The sequence below is a fragment of the Heptranchias perlo genome, chromosome 15 (genome assembly GCF_035084215.1).
Source record: "Heptranchias perlo isolate sHepPer1 chromosome 15, sHepPer1.hap1, whole genome shotgun sequence".
Taxonomy (NCBI): domain Eukaryota; kingdom Metazoa; phylum Chordata; class Chondrichthyes; order Hexanchiformes; family Hexanchidae; genus Heptranchias; species Heptranchias perlo.
This window is the reverse complement of record NC_090339.1, coordinates 50,164,649-50,186,713: the sequence shown is the minus strand read 5'-3', so window position 1 is coordinate 50,186,713 and position 22,065 is coordinate 50,164,649. Positions and strand designations below refer to the sequence as shown.

General features: G+C 43.3%; 1 protein-coding gene across 4 annotated transcripts in view; it reads left to right on the top strand.

Annotated features, from left to right (window-relative positions):
- Positions 1–22,065, top strand: part of LOC137333086 (cytokine receptor common subunit gamma-like) — a 53,019-nt gene that overhangs the window by 9,814 nt on the left and 21,140 nt on the right. For all 4 annotated transcript variants that reach the window (XM_067997206.1, XM_067997209.1, XM_067997207.1 and 1 more), the window contains exons 3-4: positions 10,443–10,530; positions 16,462–16,643. In XM_067997206.1, the coding sequence (XP_067853307.1) occupies positions 10,443–10,530; positions 16,462–16,643 (270 nt within the window). The remainder of the gene's footprint in view (positions 1–10,442; positions 10,531–16,461; positions 16,644–22,065) is intronic.

Below are 22,065 nucleotides of genomic sequence, written 5' to 3'. Positions count from 1 at the left end.
CCTCTGGCAGCTCGTTCCAGACACTCACCACCCTTTGAGTGAAAAAATTGCCCCTCTGGACCCTTTTGTATCTCTCCCCTTACAACCGAGGGCCGGAACACATCAAACAGTCTCGGGCCCTCGCTCCTCCGCCCGCACCCCGGGGCCCCGGTGATTCTCCTCACTCGCTCCGGCTGCCGGACTCTCCACAAGTTAGGAAACGCTTCTACACGCAAAGGGTGGTAGGAGTTTGGAACGCTTTTCTGCAAACGGTAGTTGATGCTAGCTCAATTGATCATTTTAAAACTGAGATTGATAGATTTCTGTGATCCAAGAGTATTAAGGGATATGGGGCTAAGGCGGGTATCTGGAGTTAGGTCGCAGATCAACCATGATCTCATTGAATGGTGGAACAGGCTCCAGGGGCTAATTGCCACGGCCACTTGCTGCCTCCTGTTATGCACCACCTTCTCCTGCAAGAAAGCGGGACGTGTGTCATGGTGATGTGCCTGTCATGGTTGAAAAGCTGCCAGTGTGTGTGGCCTGTGAGTTGTGGGTGGGCGGCTTGCAACAGTGATAATATGTAAGGGTGAGAGAAAGTATCTGATTGGAAGAGTTGAGTACTGATGGAAAGAGTTTGTTGGTATGTGGGTGATTGGGATGTTGTGCATGGATCAGTGGATGCGGCTAGTGGTGCAGTTGGTAGGAGATGCCACTTGACAGTTGACCTCACTCAACTTGACCATTTGTGTCAAAGCATTGAACTTCTTCCTGTACTGCATCCATGTTCGTGGTGCTGTGCGCCTGGCATAGACTTTGTCCCCCTCTGCCTCCTATTCCCTTGTGGGTGTATGACTGGAGGGCCTCTTGCAACCCCACCCCCTTCCCCCCCACCACAGATATAGGATGCCCCTCCTTCTGTCCATCTCTTGCACCAAGGCCTCTAGTGCATCAGCAGAGAACCCTGGTGCATGCACTCTCACAGGCCTGGTACAAACTCAGATCGACAGATTGGTGAGGTCTGGCGTGCAGATTGGAGGATGTGGGATTTAGTGATGCGCAACCTTTATTCAATGTTTTAAAATAAATAAACAGTTTGTAAACATAGGAACGGGACCTGCATCTGTGTTTTACATGTGCGATGTCTGATCTCCGTTCAGACCCCGTACAGACAGCAGACTGTTATTTTTAGCAAATAACAGGTACCGGCTATTTTTAAGAGATTTTAAGAGACATCCTCCCTTTAAGAGATTGGGGTTCCCCCCTGCTGGTGGAAAGTGCACATTTACTTGAATCATTGTGTAAGGCCTACTTTTTAACGCTGCTTGAAGGTAAGTCCACAGGCCTGACGAATGTCTTGTCCTGCCTGCGCAGGGGCCATCGGGCGCAGGCTACCCCAATAATAGGCCTTATCCAATTTTTCCCCCATAGTGTTGTATCCCTGAGTGTGTTTAAAATGCTGGTGAGTCTAGCACTTGCTGACAAATACAATAACTAGCCAGTGCGCTCAGCTCACTGACACATTAAACAAACAAAAAGATACTTTGTTGTAATTTTAAATGGGAAAAGCTTAACTCTGAGGCCGTGTTCACTATACTAGGAATTAACATTTGTAAATGCTGACACTTAAAACACACGTTGATCAGAGCACCAGCCGGATCAAAAGCTGAATTCCGGGGAAAAAAAGGCAAAACGTGGCAGGGGAGATATTCCACAGTAGACGAAGAATTCTGTTCATCTCCTTTACACTTGGGAGCAGTCTTGTTCTGCTTCACTGTATCCTCTGTAATATTTGTATTTTTTTCCAGTGTACTGATTCAATACAATACTTCAAGTACAGTGCAACTGATGTGAAGCTAAAGCACTGTGAAACCAACTTTTCCAGTTAGAAAAACACTAATTCCAAGCAAATCTGATGGAATAATGTTGCAGTTATATAGTTCATTGTGCAACACGAAAACCATCGACGTTGAAAGCATGCATTGTAATTTTAATATAATTGTCAAAAGAACTGGGGGAGATTAGGAGAAATATTTTTACGCAGTGGAATGCACTACCTGAAAGGGTGGTTGAAGCAGATTCAATAGTAACTTTCAAAAGGGAATTGGATATATACTTGAAAAGGAAAAATTTGCAGGGCTATGGGGAAAGAGCTGGGGAGTGGGACTAATTGGATTGCTGTTTCAAAGAGCCGGCACAGACACGATGGGCTGAATGGCCTCCTTCTGCACTGTAAGATTCTATGATTCCACGTGGAGAGGGACCATTGTTGTGCACATGTGCATTTTTTTCACTCATATCTTTCATGGAATAAAACAGAAAGTGCTGGAAATACACATTAGGTCCATCAGCATCGGTCAAGGGAAAAGACAGGTTATCGTTTCGGGTGTATACCCTTCTTCAGAACAGAAACTGGAAGATAAACAAGTCCTTTATAGTTTGGAAAAGAGAAAAAAAAAGGAGGGAGAAATAAAAAAGGACTACAGATACTTCAGTCATGGAGAGGAAGTTAATGGGTTGAATGACCTGAAAACTACTTGATAGAGAAGCAGGAACCTGTTAGATGATATATAAGATCTACTCAGTGAGGCAATGCAAAGACATTAGAAGTACAAAAGAATGTGCAAAATAGTAAGATGGCAAAAGGCATTAGGCCTGAAATGAAAACAGGAAATGCTAGAAACACACAGTTGGTCTCCAAGTCCTGAGAAAAGAAAAGCACAGGGCAACACCTGGAGTACAGAACCCACGGCTAGAGCTGGGCCTGGAAATATCAATGTTACTCAAATAATAAGTGTTTTGTAACAGACTCAGTTTATTAAAAGAAATAGTAACAATCGAAATGATCTGGAATTGCAGAGCTATGTGTTAAAGTTTCAATGCCCTGTATTAAGGTTTGGTAGGATGTGGCTTTGTGCCCGCTGTTCCATGTATGGTGAGTTTCCTATCTCAGCTGTGTCATCGTGGGGAAGGGCTGAGTGAAGACAGACCCTTTGTCACACAGAGGGAAGAAAAATGGAAGGGAGAGTTACCTTGTATTAATCCCCTTGGCAAAGGACTGGGAGCAGCTTTTATGCCAGCCATCATGGCCAGGATGGGTCCTAGCATCAACAGAAGGGATAGAGAAAAAATAATAAAACACTTCCAAGAAATTAATAAATAACTATTTGCAACTATGGCAACAATCGCCAAACAGGAGGGTTCCCTCCCAGTCGGGGAACACTTCAGCAGTCATGGACATTCATCCACCGACCTTCGGGTAAGCGTACTCCAAGGCGGCCTTCGAGACACACGACAACGCAAAATCGTCGAGCAGAAATTGATAGCCAAGTTCCGCACCCATGAGGACGGCCTCAACCGGGATCTTGGGTTCATGTCACGCTACACGTTACCCCACCAGCGAACAAATGTTATCTGTTTTTAATATAACGGGTCAGTTGCTGTCTTTTCTATGTTTCTACCTCTCTATCTCTGTTTTTTTTTGTTTGTTGTTTTTTTTTGGTGATTTGTATATTCTGTGAGACCTGGCAGGTAACACCTGTCTGTCTGCACACTGATTGCCTTGGCAACGGGCAGTTGAAAAAACTGTCTGTAATCACCAAGCATTGTTCTGTGAATTATAAATGCGATTTCATCTCGAGGATTTCATTTTCACATCGTTCACCTGACGAAGGAGGTAGCCTCCGAAAGCTTGTGAATTTAAAATAAAATTGCTGGACTATAACTTGGTGTTGTAAAATTGTTTACAATTGTCAACCCCAGTCCATCACCGGCATCTCCACATCATGGATAAACCTGGTAAGCTATGAGCTGTTAATGCTGTAAAATTATGGAAATCACTAGGTGATCATTAGGATTTGCAGGCCGGAGTTCCATTGTTCCATGTGGTGTAATGTGATAGACGTGTAGATATGTGACTGAACACTGGATAATTCATACTCCATCAAATATAAAGTTAGGTTTTTAAACCTGAGAGTGTTTACTGTGTTCAGTCTAGAAGTGAAACAGAGAGATGCTGGAATTTTTTGAAGACACAGTTACTGTTGCGCTGGATTATTAGTTCCTAAATGAAACCAGCTGCTCCTTTTAAGCCTGCCTTTCAGGCATGGTGCTTCCATTGAGAGCTTCTTGATGTGGCGATGTGGCAGCTTGCTTTCCATTACAGCAGAAAACATCAAGATAAGGGGAAAATCTGAATTGCTTTCACTGTACTGTCCACATATGATTTAAAAGACAAAATTACTCTTAAAGGTCAATTTAAATGTCAAACTAATTTATAACACAGCTGTAAATCTCTGACAAAGTCAGCTCCAAGTGTTTACTTTAAGTTGATATTATTGGTCTTCACATTTTTATTAAAATAAGACACTTAAGTACAACAAAGTGTTATCTTCCTGTATTTATTTATCTATTTGTTTATCTTGCTGTCTATCCAATTAACTATTTTGCACTTCTGTCCTTTTTAAAAATTTAGTTTGTTTCCCCTCACACCAGAATCCATTCATCCACCAAGAAGGCAAACAATCAACCTACTCTCGGGCCTTTACTTAAATAAATCTTAAAGGGGGTACTAGGTTTTGCAGTGGGTTAGGTATTGGCTTTTCACCAATGGGACCATGGTTCAAATCCAGCCTAGATTAATGAGATCAAAATCTTGACTGGGTGTAAGGGTCCTACATGAAATCAGTTTCAGGAATTTCATTCCAGTTCCTAGTTGGCCTAGAGCCACAGCACAAAACAGCCTCTAATTTGGTACCAATTAGTACTACATTGACAACTAGAGAGGATACAGGATGAATTCAGAAATGTCACACTGTTGCAATAAGGGTACTCTTCTGAGACTGGAACTGAGGCACATTGTTTGGACAGAATAGAGGGAACTTTACGCTGTATTTAACCATGTTACACCTGACCTTGGAGTGCTTGATGCTGACACTTGAGCCCCGATTTTAACTCGAGTGTGAGTGGACGGTGCGGGGGCTAGGGCGAACGGGAAGTGCCCATGAAGTGACCGTGAGGCTGGAGCCATTTTAACTCCCGGGCCTCATTACCATGCTCCAGGGTGAGCTTCCACCCAAACCCGATGGGAATGACCCGACAGCGGGAGCAGGAAGCCGGGGACCCAAGGCAACAGTCCCCAGCACTGTGGTAAGTAGAGGCGGAGGGAAGCCCAGGGCAGAGGAGGCCCAAGATTTCCGTGGGGTCCCGGGAGCACTCCTGATCCTTCAGGCCTACAAGGAAACCTTAAAAACATTAAAAATTGACACTTACCTCAGCTTCTTCAGGCCACAATGCTGCCTGCTGCCAGTTTTCACTGGCAGACCCAACACCGTGCTCGGCTTGGGATTAAAATCACATGGGGGTCTGAAGGACGTCAACAGACCCTAACATTTAAATATTAATGAGACCCCCATCTGCTTCTGGCGGGCATCTTCCCCGCAACCAGAAACAATGCGGTTAAAATGGCGGTGGGTGGGAACTTGTTGGGAACACAGCAGGAAGCGCTCAACCACCATTGTCCCTGCCGGATGGGCAGGGTTAGAATTGGGTCTTTGGTGTCGGTGTTGAAAGTGTGCCATTCCTCAACACTCCAACATGCCTTCACACTTCCCGGGGGAGAGTTTGGTTTCCAATTAATGCATCATCTTCATGGCTCATGTAACTTCTGTTTTCTTTCATTTATATGGGAAGCCTGTGAATAAGTTCCTCCTGGCAATAATATTTGAGGCTCACTGTTGGATAATTCCTTCCTTATCCTTTTAACAGATTCGTAAAGCTTGAGACAGTAATATGTCTGAGAATTAACTTCATATATTGTGCTTCAAAACATTCATCATTAAACATTTCATACAGAATAGTACACAGTTAGCTCCATGTCTGAAACCATCTGTGCAGGGAACTTCTAGGGGGAAATCACAAGAATGGCTTATCCAAGCCTATTCGCCCTACCTGGTCTTGAAGGTAGGCAAAAGTTCCTACTGAGTTAAACACTATCTCCTTTTGTACCATTCTCTTTTATGGTCTAATTCCTGCTGGATGCAACACCATCAGGTGTTTTATGACACATAGCTCTTTGAAAAGATTACTACATAGTGTTTTTCCCTAGCCATAGCTTTATACAAACCTTTGATGTCATGTTCTATAGCAACAGGAACCTATTGCCTTTTATATTGCAGTAATCTCCCCTCTTACACTTCCCCCCCGCTGTGATCAAAAGCCTGTGATTTAAAAGTCTACGTGTTTTAATCCAACAACCTTTTTAGCTCAATATTATCCAACTAGCTTATTTATTTAATAATCTATAGGTACCTATCCTTACAGTACAATGTCTTCAGCCCTGAAACTCCAATGTTATCAGTGTCATTGAGGGGAAAAGCTAGGATTTGTGAGAACATAGTTTAAACTAAATCCGTCTACATTACTGTTCTGTCTTTGTTCTGTATTAGAATAATGTAAAAACATATCTATAGTCTCACAATCACATTCTTTCTTATCAATAAAATATTAATATTAATATTCGCTCTGTTTAATGAAACATCAGAACGAGGGGAAATTAACTGATTTAAAATAAACAAATTAACACCTGCTTTAAAATAGCAGACAGAAGAATGTCATACAAACATGTTAAGCATTTGTCCACTAATATTGCAAACAATAATGTGATGGTCACATTTAACTTTTTTTCGTATTCTATACCTTTATTTTTCACCTCTTCCCCTCAGTGTGGTCTCCCCACAGCATACCAATCCCACTCTATCACAGGCTTCCAGGAGGTATGCAATAGTGATTTTGGATAACTGCCCCTTTTTGATTTTAACACCTGTTCCCTCCATCTGAGGATCCAGTATGATGGCTTGCTATTGACAGGATGATGCAGATTATACCAACAACTTGCATTTACATAGCACCTTTAACGTAGTAAAATGTCCCAAGGCGCTTCGCAGGAGAGCTTTCAGACAAAATTTAACACTGAGCTACATAAGGAGATATTAGGACAGGTGACCCAAAAGATTGGTCAAAGAGGTAGGTTTCAAAGAGCATCTTAAAGGAGGAGAGAGAGATGGAGAGGTTTAGGAAGGGAATTCCAGAACTTAGGGCCTAGATGGCTGAAGGCACCGCCGCCAATGGAGGAGCAAAGAAAATTGGGGATGAACATGAAGCCAGAATTGGAGGAACACAGAGTTCTCGAAGGGTTATAGGGCTGGAGGCAGTTACAGAGATATCACTGGGAATACAATCAATCCATAGTACAGTGTTTTCTGGCCGTATCATCACATTGCTAGGCACACAACTACTCTGATCACAATACAGTCTGAAGCAATTTAACATAAATTAATTCCATCCCATCATTTTAATTGAAATAATATTGACTGACCTAGGGCAGACAGATTAACAAGAAGTTCACCGTTTGTGATCAAACTATCAATTTCGATATTTTTCCCTTGACATTAGTCATCTGCCCTTTGTTCACCAGAAGATCTGATATGAGATTGCAATCTTTCAGTAGAAGATTCAGCGGAAATTTTCGTGACACATTTGGTAACAACCAGGGGATATTTTTACTCACCACCTGTGTAAGAGGTTTTTTTTAACATTCCCCAGTCAGTCAGCTTCAATTTTTATGTGGTTTTATAAATAAACCTTTTGTAAGTTTAAAAGAAAATTATCTCAGTTAAAGTTACCACAAGAAGTTGACATAAAAAAATCATAATTGTTCACACCACCGATAGCACAGGAAGAATCATTCTTGGTGTTCACCATAGTAACTTTTTTATTCGTTCATGGGATATGGGGGTCGCTGGCAAGGCCAGCGTTTATTGCCCTTGAGAAGGTGGTGGTGAGCCGCCTTCTTGAACCGCTGCGGTCAGTGTGGGGAAGGTTCTCCCACAGTGCTGTTAGGTGGGGAGTTCCAGGATTTTGACCCAGCGACGATGAAGGAACGCGATGTATTTCCAAGTCGGGATGATGTGTGACTTGGAGGGGAACGTGCAGGTGGGGTTGTTCCCATGTGCCTGCTGCCCTTGTCCTTCTAGGTGGTAGAGGTTGTGGGTTTGGGAGGTGCTGTCGAAAAAGCCTTGGCGAGTTGCTGCGGTGCATCCTGTGGATGGTACACACTGCAGCCACTGTGCGCTGGTAGTGAAGGGAGTGAATGTTTAGGGTGAAGGATGGGGTGCCAATCAAGCGGGCTGCTTTGTCCTGGATGGTGTTGAGTTTCTTGAGTGTTGTTGGAGCTGCACTCATCCAGGCAAGTGGAGAGTATTCCATCACACTCCTGACTTGTGCCTTGTAGATGGTGGAAAGGCTTTGGGGAGTCAGGAGGTGAGTCACTCGCCACAGAATACCCAGCCTCTGACCTGCTCTTGTAGCCACAGTATTTATGTGGCTGGTCCAGTTCAACGTTCAAGTTCAAAAAAGACTATTGTTTCTGATTTAGCTTTTGCTTTTCTAAATATGCACATTTTGAAAACACTATGAAGCAAAATTACCGTATATGGGAATAGTAGGGATTATCTAGGGTCAACACAGATACAATCAGATTGCACGTAAGATTAGTTCCTCTTCCCTCCCCCATTTCTATTCACTGTAATCAAATCTTCTTTTCCAATTTTTCTCCTGCTCACCCTCCCAAAGATGCTGCCTTATGGCTCCATGGGCAACAGGGAATCTGCAGAACCTTGCCTACGTGGCCGTACGCGAGCCCGATCCTGCGTCCACTCAATGCACGCATTCCAGCAGGAGTCACTGTATCGTGATGAGGAAAGGCAAACCCTAGCCCAAAGTGCGATAAGTACCATTGTAGCAACCCATAGCCAGCCGTCCTGAGATCAGCTAGCTCAACACAAACTGGGGATCAAAACTGAGACCTTCATGGTTCCAACCTGGGCTATGCATTCAGCCATTACGCCATCATGGAAGCTCAGCCAGAGAATTCTTAAAGGCCACATACAGCATAATTGCAACACTTTTTTTAAAAACCTAGATGAAGGGTCAAGGCCAGTAGTGCAAGACACTACCAAAGTTGAAAAGAGCAGGAGAGAAGATAAATTAAATCAGGAAATAATGGTTAGCTGCTGCCAAACTTGAATTTTCAAGAGAATAGTTGTATTAGAAAGAGGGAATAGATAGTGGGAAAAGGATAGAGTAAAAAGGTCTGGCAAGCACCTCAAGACACTGGAAAGTTCACTATGGGACTTAGCAATGTCTATTCAAGATGATACTGATACTATTCCAGGAGATCCAAGAAGATATATCACCTCTGAGATATTTTGATGTCGATTAGTTCCACAAGATTCTGTGCACAGGAAGGTTTCATTACAGGCCTGGGGGAGTTTGACAGTATATCCTGACAAATTATGAAAGCTTGTCGTTAAAGTTTCTCAGCAAAACAAAATGCTTAATTATTCTTACACATTGACAAATCAGGGAAACTGGAGGGCTAATAATCCGATCCCAGTGGGACTACTGCTGTTTGATGCTTCACACGCCTGCAGTGCAATGAGCTAACCTCATGCTCTAATGTGAGAACTTTTCCAGGTGACTGTTAGGTTTTTCAGCACATCAGCCAGTTTGTAGTTCATACATGCATCAGGTAAGTTACCAATTGACATGGAATCAATTCATTGTTTTCCCACTGGATAGTGCAAAATTTGGAACAGTCCGTTATGGACGCAGGTGTGTTCATGTCTTAGGAACATAGGAATTGCTAGACGAAGAAAGACCAAGGTCCATCTAGTTCGCCTTCCACCATCCTGGTAGTCACATGATACAACGATAATGAAATTGTTGACTAATCATAGCAATCAATCTCTATCAATTAGTCTAGATCCGGAAATGGCGCAAGGAAAACCCCAATGGTGGAGAGCTTTGGGAACCATAGGTCCAAAGTGACCTTTTTCCTCCCAATCATGCTACACTTACCATGTGTCATGTTTCAAATTACTCAAATACAGTATCCCAAAATGTTATTGTCTGAAAGAAATTGATCATTTGAATGTACTAACTGCTTCCGCAGTCTTCCTAATGAGTCTGTTCCATAGATTGACCACTTGCTCACTGAAATATTGTTTCTGCAGATTAGTTTTGAATTTACCCCGCTTCAAGCGCAGGCTCTGTCCTCTGATTCTACTGTTCTGGATGAGATAAAATAGCTTGTCATGGTCTACGTCATCTAATCCCTTTAGAATCCTAAAAACAGCAATCATATCTCCTCTCAACCTTCTCTTTTCCAGTGAGAACATACCCAATTTACATAATCATGGGCATGCATGCATCAAGTGTTGCAATATTGCAAAATCAGGCTTAATTGTCAAGTTTTCTGACTTCAAGCCAGTGCCAGATGTGAGAACGTTCCAGAATCAGTAGATATTCTAGAGTATAATTTTTGTTCAAATTTTTCTTACATTTTGTTGAGTTTTGGATGGTCAGACCACAGTGTGTAAATGTGTGTTCTGCTTTCCTTCTAGACGTGAATTGCATTGTCTACAATGAGGAATTTATGGAGTGTACGTGGAGCCACAGTGAAGGGAAACCAAACTACACCCTGTATCACTGGTGAGTCTGCTGGTCAGTTGAAGTAGTTTGGGGAGTTTCATGAATTTTTTCTGACAGAACTTGATTCAGAAGTACACAACCAGCAGCTGTTCATGAATACCAGTTTACCTTGCTAACCAGTTTAAAAAGGAGAGCTTCTCCAAGGGCTTGGTTGGTACTGAGCTGTGTGGCACAGCAAGGTCTCAGATTACAATGTTCAGTGTTGAGTTAGCTAACCTCAGCTGGGGAGAAATGGGGGGGAGGGGTGGCAATTAGTTCCTGGTAATTACTCATCAAGTTACCATTTCTTTTAATGTGAAGATAAACAAACACCAAGATACATTACCACAAACTGGGCACACTGTCTCACATAACAAGCTGGTTACTCTGGTGAATATTGATTATTTTAATTTTTCTTATTTATGGAAAATAATATCAAATTTAACATCTGCAGCACTTGTGTGACATGTCCTCTAACAGAGGAAGGGGAAGCACAAGGTTAAAGAGTTGAGGTGGAGGCATGGAGCACTGGGCAGGAACAATCCCACGATTCCTGACAAACTTCTCAGCTGTGTCGTTCTGGGGTAAAGCCAGGCATTTCCCCACTGTGAGGAAGGGTCAATTATCCTGAGGTGCTTTCAAGTAGTCACTTATAGAGCAGCAATGGCAGACACCTGGGAACAGATCACTTGATGACTTTCTTAGCCTGGATGCTGCTAAGAAATAAAAAGCAGAAAAGGAAATATAACAATAAAGTAGATAAATAGTAAATTGGTATCAGCAGAGATGGTCAGAAACCCACATCCATCATCATTCCCTTCTTTGTTTATAAATAAGCTAAGACACTGTAGCCTAGGGAGTAAAAACAGAAGATGCTGGAAAAGCTCAGCAAGTCAGGCAGCATCTGTGGAGAAAGAAACAGAGTTAACGTTTCAGGTTGAAGACCTTTGGTCAGAATGGTCTGTAGCCTCGGGACTACAGAACACTGTAGCCTAGGGAGTACTGTTGGTGATAATAGCAGATTTAATGCATCCATATGCCATTACTCTCTCTGCTATTTTAGAAGTAAGGAATCTAACAACACCAGGTTATAGTCCAACAGTTTTATTTGAAAATCACAAGCTTTCGGAGATTATCTCCTTCGTCAGGTGAGTGAGTGAAAGGTTCTCAAATTGCATATTTTATATTAGGCTGGGACACGATCACACCAATCAAAGGTGTCGTTGGTGAACAGACCGGTTCGCCACGGAAAACAGTACATCCCAGTATACTGAATACACAATGGGTCAGATTACACAGAGAAAGAGACCCGAAAGGCAGAGAGAGAGAGAATGTCCAGTTGTATTAAAAACAGATAACTTTTTTTTCCTGCTGGTGGGGTTACGTGTAGCGTGACATGAACCCAAGATCCCGGTTGAGGCCGTCCTCATGGGTGTGGAACTTGGCTATCAATTTCTGCTTGACGATTTTGCGTTGTCGTGTGTCTCGAAGGCTGCCTTGGAGAACGCTTACCCGAAGATCGGTGGCTGAATGCCCTTGACTGCTAAAGTGTTCCCCGACTGGGAGGGAACCCTCCTGTATGGCGATTGTTAACCATTTCAAATAAACGATTAACACCTCATTAAAATAGAGGACAGAGGAATGTCACACAAAGATGTTAAGAATTCATCTCTTGACATGTCTGGCAATAATTTCCAGTTTGTATCTCAATGACTTTTAATACAGGCCTGTTGTCAACTGAGAGACTGAGAAGTGTTTAAAATAAGACTGAGAGATGACCTTAGAGGTCTTTAAAATTATGAAGGGATTCGATAGAGTAATCTAGAGAAGATGTTTCCATTTGTGGGGGAGTCCAAAACTAGGGGCCATAAATATAAGATAGTCACTAATAAATCCAATAAGAAATTCAGGAGAAATTTCTTTACTCAGAGAGTGGTGAGAATGTGGAACTCACTACCACGTGCAGTGGTTGAGGCGATTAGCATAAATGCATTTAAGGGGAAACTAGATAAGTACATGAGGGAGAAAGCAATAGAAGGATATGTTGATAGGGTGAGATGAAGTAAGGTAGGAGGAGGATCGTGTCGAGCCGAATGGCCTGTTTCTGTGCTGTAAATTCACTGGGCGCTAAATAGGGCCATGTAGCGCCCATTGTTTCGGCACTACGCAGCCTCTCCAACATTCAAGATGGCACGTTTCCAGTGCGCCGGACGCTATTTTGGTGTAGGAGTTAGCGCATGTGCAAATACCGAATGCCAGAAGCGTGTAAAGTAAGGAGAAAATGGATACAATCAGTGTGCAACGCCGATTTAAAGTGATAAGTCCCAAAATGGTGTCTAACGGTCAACTCAACGCACAGTCTTAATCCCGACCAAGAGATCATGTCTTAGAGTGCCTGGAGGACCTTCACCAGTGCTATTTAAAGGGACCATGCAGGATTTACAGGTTAGTGGCTGGATTATTGCTTCTGGCTGCCGAGACATCTGTAACTGTTTTTGGAGGTCTCCTATACTTGAATACTAGGACTAGGGGACATAGCCTAACATTTAGAGTCAGGATGTGCAGGAGTGAAGTTAGGAAATGCTTCTACACACAAAGGGTGGTAGAAGTTTGGAACGCTCTTCTGCAAACGGCAGTTGATGCTAGCTCAATTGTGAATTCTAAATCTGAGATCGATAGACTTCTGTGAACCAAGGGTATTAAGGGATTTAGGGCTAAGGAGTTAGGTCACAGATCAACCATGATCTCATTGAATGGCAGAACAGGCTTGAGGTGCTAAATGCCACTGCCACTTGCTGCCTCCGATATGCGCCACCTTCTGCAAGAAAGCGGGATGTGTGTCTGGGTGATGTGCCTGTCATGGTTGAATAGCTGCCAGTGTGTGGCCTGTGAGTTGTGGGTGGGCGGCTTACAACATGTAAGGGTGAGAGGAAGCATTTGGTTGGAAGAGTTGAATACTGATGTAAAGAGTTTGTTGGTATGTGGGTGATAGGGGGTGTAATGTGTGGAGCAGTGGATGCAGCTAGTGGTACAGTTGGTTGGAGACGCCACTTGACAGTTGACCTCACTCACCTTGACCACTCATGTGAAAGCATTGAACTTCTTCCTGCACTGCATCCATGTTCATGATGCTGTGCACCTGGCATTGATTTCATCCCCTGCTGCCTCCCACTGCCTTTTCGGTATATGTCTGGAGGGCCTCTTGCCCCCCTCCCCAACCCCCCCCCCCCCCCCCCCCTGTGGATATAGGATATCCCTCCTTCTGTCCATCTCTTGCACCAAGGCCTGTAGTGCATCAGCAGAGAACCTTGGTGCACGCACGCTCTAAGGCCTGGTACCAACTCAGAACAGCAGATTGGTGAGATCTGGCGTGCAGATTGGAGGATGTGGGATTTAGTAGTGTGCAACCTTTATTCAATGTTTTAACATAACTCATCAGTTTGTAAACATAGGGACGGGAGCTGCACCTGTGTTTTGCTTGTGTGATGTCTGATCTCCATGCACACAGCAGACTGTTATTTTCAGCTAGTAACAGGTACCAGCTACCTTTAAGGGAATTTTAAGAGACAGCCTGCCTTTAAGAGGTTGGGGCTCCCCCTGCTGGTGGAAAGTGTGAATTGCAGTGAATCCTCGTGTCAGCGCTGATTTGGAACGCTGCTTGAAGGTAAGTCCTCAGGCCTCACGAAAGTCTTGTCCTGCCTGCACAGGGGCCAATGGGCACGGGGTAATAGCGGATTGCGCTACCCCCACCCAATAATAGGCCCTATCCAATTTCATTTTCCCCCTATGTAACTGTTGAAGTGCTGGTACAATGTGAAGAACATTATAGTTGAGGAATGGGACTCTTTTCATTCTTGTCAAGCATTAGGCATGCTCAGATTAGGTATGGCGCATACTAGTTGCAGAAAAAAGCTCCCTCCACACTACCCCACCAAATATTCCCAGGTCAGCTAAAGCATGGATTAGATGCAGGGTAAAGCTCCACCTACACTAACCAAATAATGTGACTTCAATGCAGTTTAAGAATCAAACCTGCATGATGTCAGTGTAGTGAGCATTCTCTCTCGCTCAATATTACTCATACTCAACTGAGCTGGATTTTTCTTACTTCTACTTTCCACATATCTTGGGCTATTAGTCATTTTGGCTATTCAGTTTGATTCATAACCCTATGTGTTGGTACTTTGGACTAATCTGTCCTAGTGTAAATTGGGAAATTATTATTTCAGAAATACTAAAACAGAGAAAGACAGTGGGTGTTAAACATTTTAGTAAAATCCCTTTTGATCTTAGTGTCAAATCTGAATCAATTACACCTCCTTTAAAGACATCTTTCTGACACATCCGTGTTGCACATTCAAAGTCTGGTTGAATTCTACATTCCAAGGACCTTAAAGGTTATGGGTTATATTGTATCCAGAACAGTAAAGTTTTAGCTGAGTGATACTGCCATTAGATTTATCATGGTTAGCCATTTGGATTGTTTAGTTTGGAAAATAGTAGTACAAAGTGCCTAAACAGTAACTATTTATGCTATGCATTTATGCCTCTGGCAGCCAATTTTGTCGACAAAAAAACATCAAATGAATTATTTGCCACAAAATGCAGCCTGCATTTTTAAATTGAGGGCATTGATAGAATGCATACCTATAGTATTTTTCGGCAGTAGAGTCCATTCTTCAGGGGACTTTAGAAATCATTATTTTAAAAAAATGTATAGGTTAGTGTAGCAGTCTGTTGGTTGGATGTTGGATGGTTGGATGTTGGATGGTTGAATGTCCTATTTGTTTGAAGTCCTGATTGGAAAATGGCTGTCCTGGCAACATTAGGGAGAGTTTAGGCCAATTAAAATGATCAATTTTAAACAAACTGCTGGAAAGTTTCAATTTTAAAGGTTGCCTTGCAAAGCAAATAAAATATACATCATCCTTTCATATCTGGCAGATGGAAGATGAGACTGGTCCACAGACTAGTTTTTCCTGGCTTAGTTTACAAATATCCTGGATGTGTGTAACTTTATCAAAACTGAGTGTGTTTTTGGTTAAGTTGGACACTTGTTACAATGGCCTCCCAAAGCATGTCTTGGATAGAAACCTGATAAACTACACTGTTACATTGAAATTGGTGCTGTTGCTGTCCTAGTGCTATGCTGCTATATGCAGGCACTGAATGGAGGCCAGCAGCCTCAGCCAAGGCAGTGAGAGAAAATCAGAGGAAGAATCATCATTGGGTCACTGTCATGTGCTTCCTAATGGACTACTGGAAAGTAAATGTCTGGGCGACATCAGTCCACCCTCTCAACCAAGCAGACTAGGTAGTAAATAAAGGGATTTTATATCCTCACAAAAATAAAAAAATTTAAATTACAAAATAGGAATTCCTTCTACAGCCACCTGAAACATGTATTTTGCAGACTGTCTCATCTGAGAGCTCCATATGCAAAGCTGTATCACTACTTTGAAATTTAATGTATGACAAAGGATCCGGCTTTCAGATGAGACGTTAAACCAAGTACTAGAACTAACTTTTACTGATATCCTTGCCACGTACAATAAATTGTGTTCATGCTTTATTCCACGGCACTATTTCGAAGAAAAGCAGAGGTGTTCTCTCCGGTATTCTAGCCAATATTTATCCCTCAACCAACATCACTAAAATAAAAGGATTATCTGGTCATTGCTGTTTGTGAGACCTTGCTGTGTGCAAATTGGCTGCCTCGTTTCCTACATCAGAATAGTGACTACACTTCAAAAGTACTTAATTGGTTGTAAAGCGCTTTGGGATGTCCTGAGGTCATGAAAGGCGCTATAGAAATCCAAGTCTTTCTTTCTTTAAATAATTCTTGAACATTTAAAGATTTTCAGAAGTGTTCATTTTTCCAACTGATTCTGAATTTCCAGCTTATAAACATTTACTAAAAATGAAATAGTAACCATTTCTCATCCCTTACAGGTATTATTCAAAACCAGGAAAGGAATGTGGGAACTACATCCAGCAGGATGGCTATAACGTTGGTTGCAATTTCTCATACAATGAGGTTTCACAATTTCAAGACTTTCACGTGTACATAAATGGATCCACTGAGTCAGGAAATCTAACATCACATGTTCAAACATTCCAACTGCAGAACCAAGGTAGGAAATCTGGTAAATAAGACACAAGATAGAGCCAGTGATGTCAGTGTGCATTATAGGATGAATTTGCCTCAAACAATTTCGCCCTGGTGTGGCTGGTGAATATGTTGGTGGATTGGGGTTAGGAGTGCAATGCCTCCTTTGCTAATACTGATGCCTCTTCAAGAGGAACCCTAAATGTTATTGACTAGATTACTCTCACTCCAACCTATGTCAGCATGATTCACAGTATGAAAAGAATCCATTGGCTAATGAATTGTGTCATCATCTGTTAAGACATTCTAGCTGCAAAACTATGGTAGGAGACATAGGATATGAGTTGGTGATGCAGGTGTTCATTAGAGAGCAAATTCATTTCAGGCACTCCAGTGGACTGTGGATGGAGATAGGGAGACTTCTTCTAAGTCTAATCTCACAGGCACTTAGACACAAGATGCACATACACTTTTGGTTTACAATTCTTTCTGAAATCATGCTCTAACTCAGTCTCCTTACTTTCAAAATAGGACTCTATTCTCAGACTCTTTCATATAATATACAGCTGAATAGATTTTCAGCCAATATCCCAGACTCTTCCATCACCATCCCTGGGTATGTCCTGTCCGACCGGCAGGACAGACCAACCAGAGGTGGTGGTACAGTGGTATACAGTCAGGAGGGAGTGGCCCCGGGAGTCCTCAACATTGACTCCAGACCACATGAAATCTCATGGCATCAGGTCAAACATGGGCAAGGAAACCTCCTGCTGATTACCACCTACCGTCCTCCCTCAGCTGATGAATCATTCCTCCTCCATGTTGAGCACCACTTGGAGGAAGCACTGAGGGTAGCAAGGGCACAGAATGTACTCTGAGTGGGGGACTTCAATGTCCATCACCAAGACTGGCTCGGTAGCACCACTACTGACCGAGCTGGCCGAGTCCTGAAGGACATAGCAGTCAGACTGGGCCTGCGGCAGGTGGTGAGCGAACCAACATGAGGGAAAAACCTACTTGAACTCGTCCTCACCAATCTACCTGTAGCATATGCATCTGTCCATGACAGTAGTGGTAGGAGTGACCACTGCACAGTCCTTGTGGAGACAAAGTCCCGTCTTCGCACTGAGGACACCATCCAACATGTTGTGTGGCACTATCACCGTGCTAAATGGGGATAGATTCAGAACGGATCTAGCAGCTCAAAACTGGGCATCCATGAGGCACTGTGGGCCATCAGCAGCAACAGAATTGTAATCCAGCACAACATATAACCTCATGGTCCGGCATATTCCTCACTCTACCATTACCAACAAGCCAGGAGATCAACCCTCGTTTAATGAGGAGTGTAGATGAGCAAGAACTCTACTTGCCAAAAAAAACAGCCATGGACAACTAAAGAGGTAAGGAACAGTATAAGGCATAAGGAAAGGGCATATAAAAAGGCAAAAAATGGCACAGATCCTGGCGAATGGGAAAGATGCAAAGATCAACAAGGGATCATAAAACAGATAGTAAGAGCTACAAAAAGAGAGTATGAAAAGAAACTTGCAAGGGATATCAAAACCAATACGAAGAACTTTTATAGTTACATTAGGAAAAAGAGGGTGGTCAGGAGCAGTGTTGGCCCCTTAAAAACTGAAAGTGGGGATATTGTCACTGACAATGGGGAAATGGTGGAAATGTTGAACGATTACTTTGCGTCAGTATTTACAGTAGAAAAAGAGGATAGCATGCCAGAAATCCCAAGAAAACTAATATTGAATCGGGGACAGGGACTCGATAAAATTAATATAAGTAAAGCAACAGTAATGAAGAAAATAATAGCTCTAAAGAGTGATAAATCCCCAGGACCAGATGGTTTCCATCCCAGGGTTTTAAAGGAAGTAGGTGAGCACATTGCAGATGCCCTAACTATAATCTTTCAAAGTTCTCTAGATTCAGGAACTGTCCCTCTCGATTGGAAAATTGCACATGTCACTCCACTTTTTAAGAAAGGAGAGAGAGGGAAACCAGGGAATTATAGACCAGTTAGCCTAACATCTGTTGTGGGGAAAATGCTGGCGTCTATAATTAAGGATAGGGTGACTGAACACCTCGAGAATTTTCAGCTAATCAGAGAGCCAGCATGGATTTGTGAAAGGTAGGTCGTGCCTGACAAACCTGATTGAATTTTTTGAAGAGGTGACTAAAATAGTGGACAGGGGAATGTCAATGGATGTTATTTATATGGACTTCCAGAAGGCATTTGATAAGGTCCCACATAAGAGACTGTTAGCTAAGATAGAAGCCCATGGAATCGAAGGAAAAGTACAGACTTGGTTAGGAAGTTGGCTGAACGAAAGGCGACAGAGAGTATGGATAATGGGTAGGTACTCACATTGGCAGGATGTGACTAGTGGAGTCCCGCAGGGATCTGTCTTGGGGCCTCAATTATTCACAATATTTATTAACGACTTAGATGAACGCATAGAAAGTCTCATATCTAAGTTTGCCAATGATACAAAGATTGGTGGCATTGTAAGCAGTGTAGACGAAAACATAAAATTACAAAGCGATATTGATAGATTAGGTGAATGGGCAAAACTGTGGCAAATGGAATTCAATGCAGACAAATGTGAGGTCATCCACTTTGGATCAAAAAAGGATAGAACAGGGTACTTTCTAAATGGTAAAAAGTTAAAAACAATGGATGTCCAAAGGGACTTCGGGGTTCAGGTACATAGATCATTGAAGTGTCATGAACAGGTGCAGAAAATAATCAATAAGGCTAATGGAATGCTGGTCTTTATATCTCGAGGACTGGAGTTCAAGGGGGCAGAAGTTATGCTGCAGCCATACAAACCCCTGGTTAGACCGCACCTGGAGTACTGTGAGCAGTTCTGGGCACCGCACCTTCGGAAGGACATATTGACCTTGGAGGGAGTGCAGCATAGGTTTACTAGAATGATACCCGGACTTCAAGGGTTAAGTTACGAGGAGAGATTACACAAATTGGGGTTGTATTCTCTGGAGTTTTGAAGGTTAAGGGGTGATCTGATCGAAGTTTATAAGATATTAAGGGGAACGGATAGGGTGGATAGAGAGAAACTATTTCCGCTGGTTCTAGGAGTAGGGGGCACAGTCTAAAAACATTTCTACACACAAAGGATGGTAGAAGTTTGGAACTCTCTTCTGCAAACGGCAATTGATACTAGCTCAATTGCTTAATTTAAATCTGAGCTAGATAGCTTTTTGGTAATCAAAGGTATTAAGGGATATGGGCCAAAGGCGGGTATATGGAGTTAGATCACAGATCAGCCATGATCTTATCAAATGGCGGAGCAGGCACGAGGGGCTGAATGGCCTACTCCTTTTCCTATGTTCCTATGCTAAACAGCGGAAGCAACATGCTATCAACAGAGCTAAGCGATTCCACAACCAATGGATCAGATCAAAGCTCTGCAGTCCTGCCGCATCCAGTCATGAATGGTGGTGGACAATTAAACAACTAATGGGAGGAGGAGGCTCTGTAAACATCCCCATCCTCAATGATGGCGGAGTCCAGCACGTGAGTGCAAAAGACAAGGCTGAAGCGTTTGCAACCATCTTCAGCCAGAAGTGTCGAGTGGATGATCTATCTCTGCCTCCTCCCAATATCCCCACCATCACAGAAGCCAGTCTTCAGCCAATTCGATTCACTCTACGTGATATCAAGAAATGGCTGAGTGCAAAGGATACAGCAAAGGCTATGGGCCCCGACAACATCCCGGCTGTAGTGCTGAAGACTTGTGCTTCAGAACTAGCCGTGCCTCTAGCCAAACTGTCCCAGTACAGCTACAACACTGGCATCTACCCGACAATGTGGGAAATTGCCCAGGTATGTCCTGTCCACAAAAAGCAGGACAAATCCAATCCGGCCAATTACCGCCCCATCAGTCTACTCTCAATCATCAGCAAAGCGATGGAAGGTGTTGTTGACAATGCTATCAAGCGGCACTTACTCACCAATAACCTGCTCACCACAGGACCGCTCAGCTCCAGACCTCATTTCAGCCTTGGTCCAAACATGGACAAAAGAGCTGAATTCCAGAGGTGAGGTGAGAGTGACTGCCCTTGACATCAAGGCAGCATTTGACCGAGTGTGGCACCAAGGAGCCCTCGTAAAATTGAAGTCAATGGAAATCAGGGGGAAAATTCTCCAGTGGCTGGTGTCATATTTAACACAAAGGAAGATGGTGGTGGTTGCTGGAGGCTAATCATCTCAGCCCCAGGACTTTGCTGCAGGAGTTCATCAGGGCAGTGCCCTAGGCCCAACCATCTTCAGCTGCTTCATCAATGACCTTTCCTCCATCATAGGGTCAGAAATGGGGATGTTCGCTGATGATTGCACAGTGTTCAGTTTCATTCGCAACCCCTCAGATAATGAAGCAGTCCGTGCCCGCATGCAGCAAGACCTGGACAACATCCAGGCTTGGGCTGATAAGTGGCAAGAAACATTTGTAACATCTCCAACAAGAGAGAGTCTAACCACCTCCCTTTGACATTTAACTGCATTACCATCGCTGAATCCCCCACCATCAACATCCTGGGGGGTCACCATTGACCAGAAACTTAACTGGACCAGCCACATAATACTGTGGCTACAAGAGCAGGTCAGAGCCTGGGTATTCTGCGGCGAGTGACTCACCTCCTGACTCCCCAAAGCCTTTCCACCATCTATAAGGCACAAGTCAGGAGTGTGATGGAATACTCTCCACTTGCATGGATGAGTGCAGCTCCAACAACACTCAAGAAGCTCGACACCATCCAGGACAAAGCAGCCCGCTTGATTGGCACCCCATCCAACACCCTAAACATTCACTCCCTTCACACCGGCGCACAATGGCTGCAGTGTGCACCATCCACAGGATGCACTGCAGCAACTCCCAAACCCGTGACCTCTGCCACCTAGAAGGACAAGGGCAGCAGGTACATGGGAACAACACCACCTGCACGTTCCCTTCCAAGTCACACACCATCCGGACTTGGAAATATATCGCCACTCCTTCATCTTCACTGGGTCAAAATCCTGGAACTCCCTACTTAACAGCACTGTGGGAGAACCTTCACCACACGGACTGCAGCGGTTCAAGAAGGCGGCTCAAGGGCAATTAGGGATGGGCAATAAATGCCGGCCTCGCCAGCGGCGCCCACATCCCATGAATGAATATTTTTAAAAATCCAGTAAATGGATAATAGTTTAATTTTACTTTGGGGGTAGAAGGAAGCCATGCTGAATGTTTTTTTTTAAAGAGATTAAGTGTATTGGGTAAGGTTTCTAGTGGACCCATAGAAGGAGTACTGTTGATGGTCTTTACTCATTTCATGCATTGTTGTGAATTCTTTCTTGTTAATGTGTTCAGAAGTGCAAAGGTGGCCAATATGTGATTATGCAGAAGCAAACTGGTGCAAAGCAGCCATCCCAC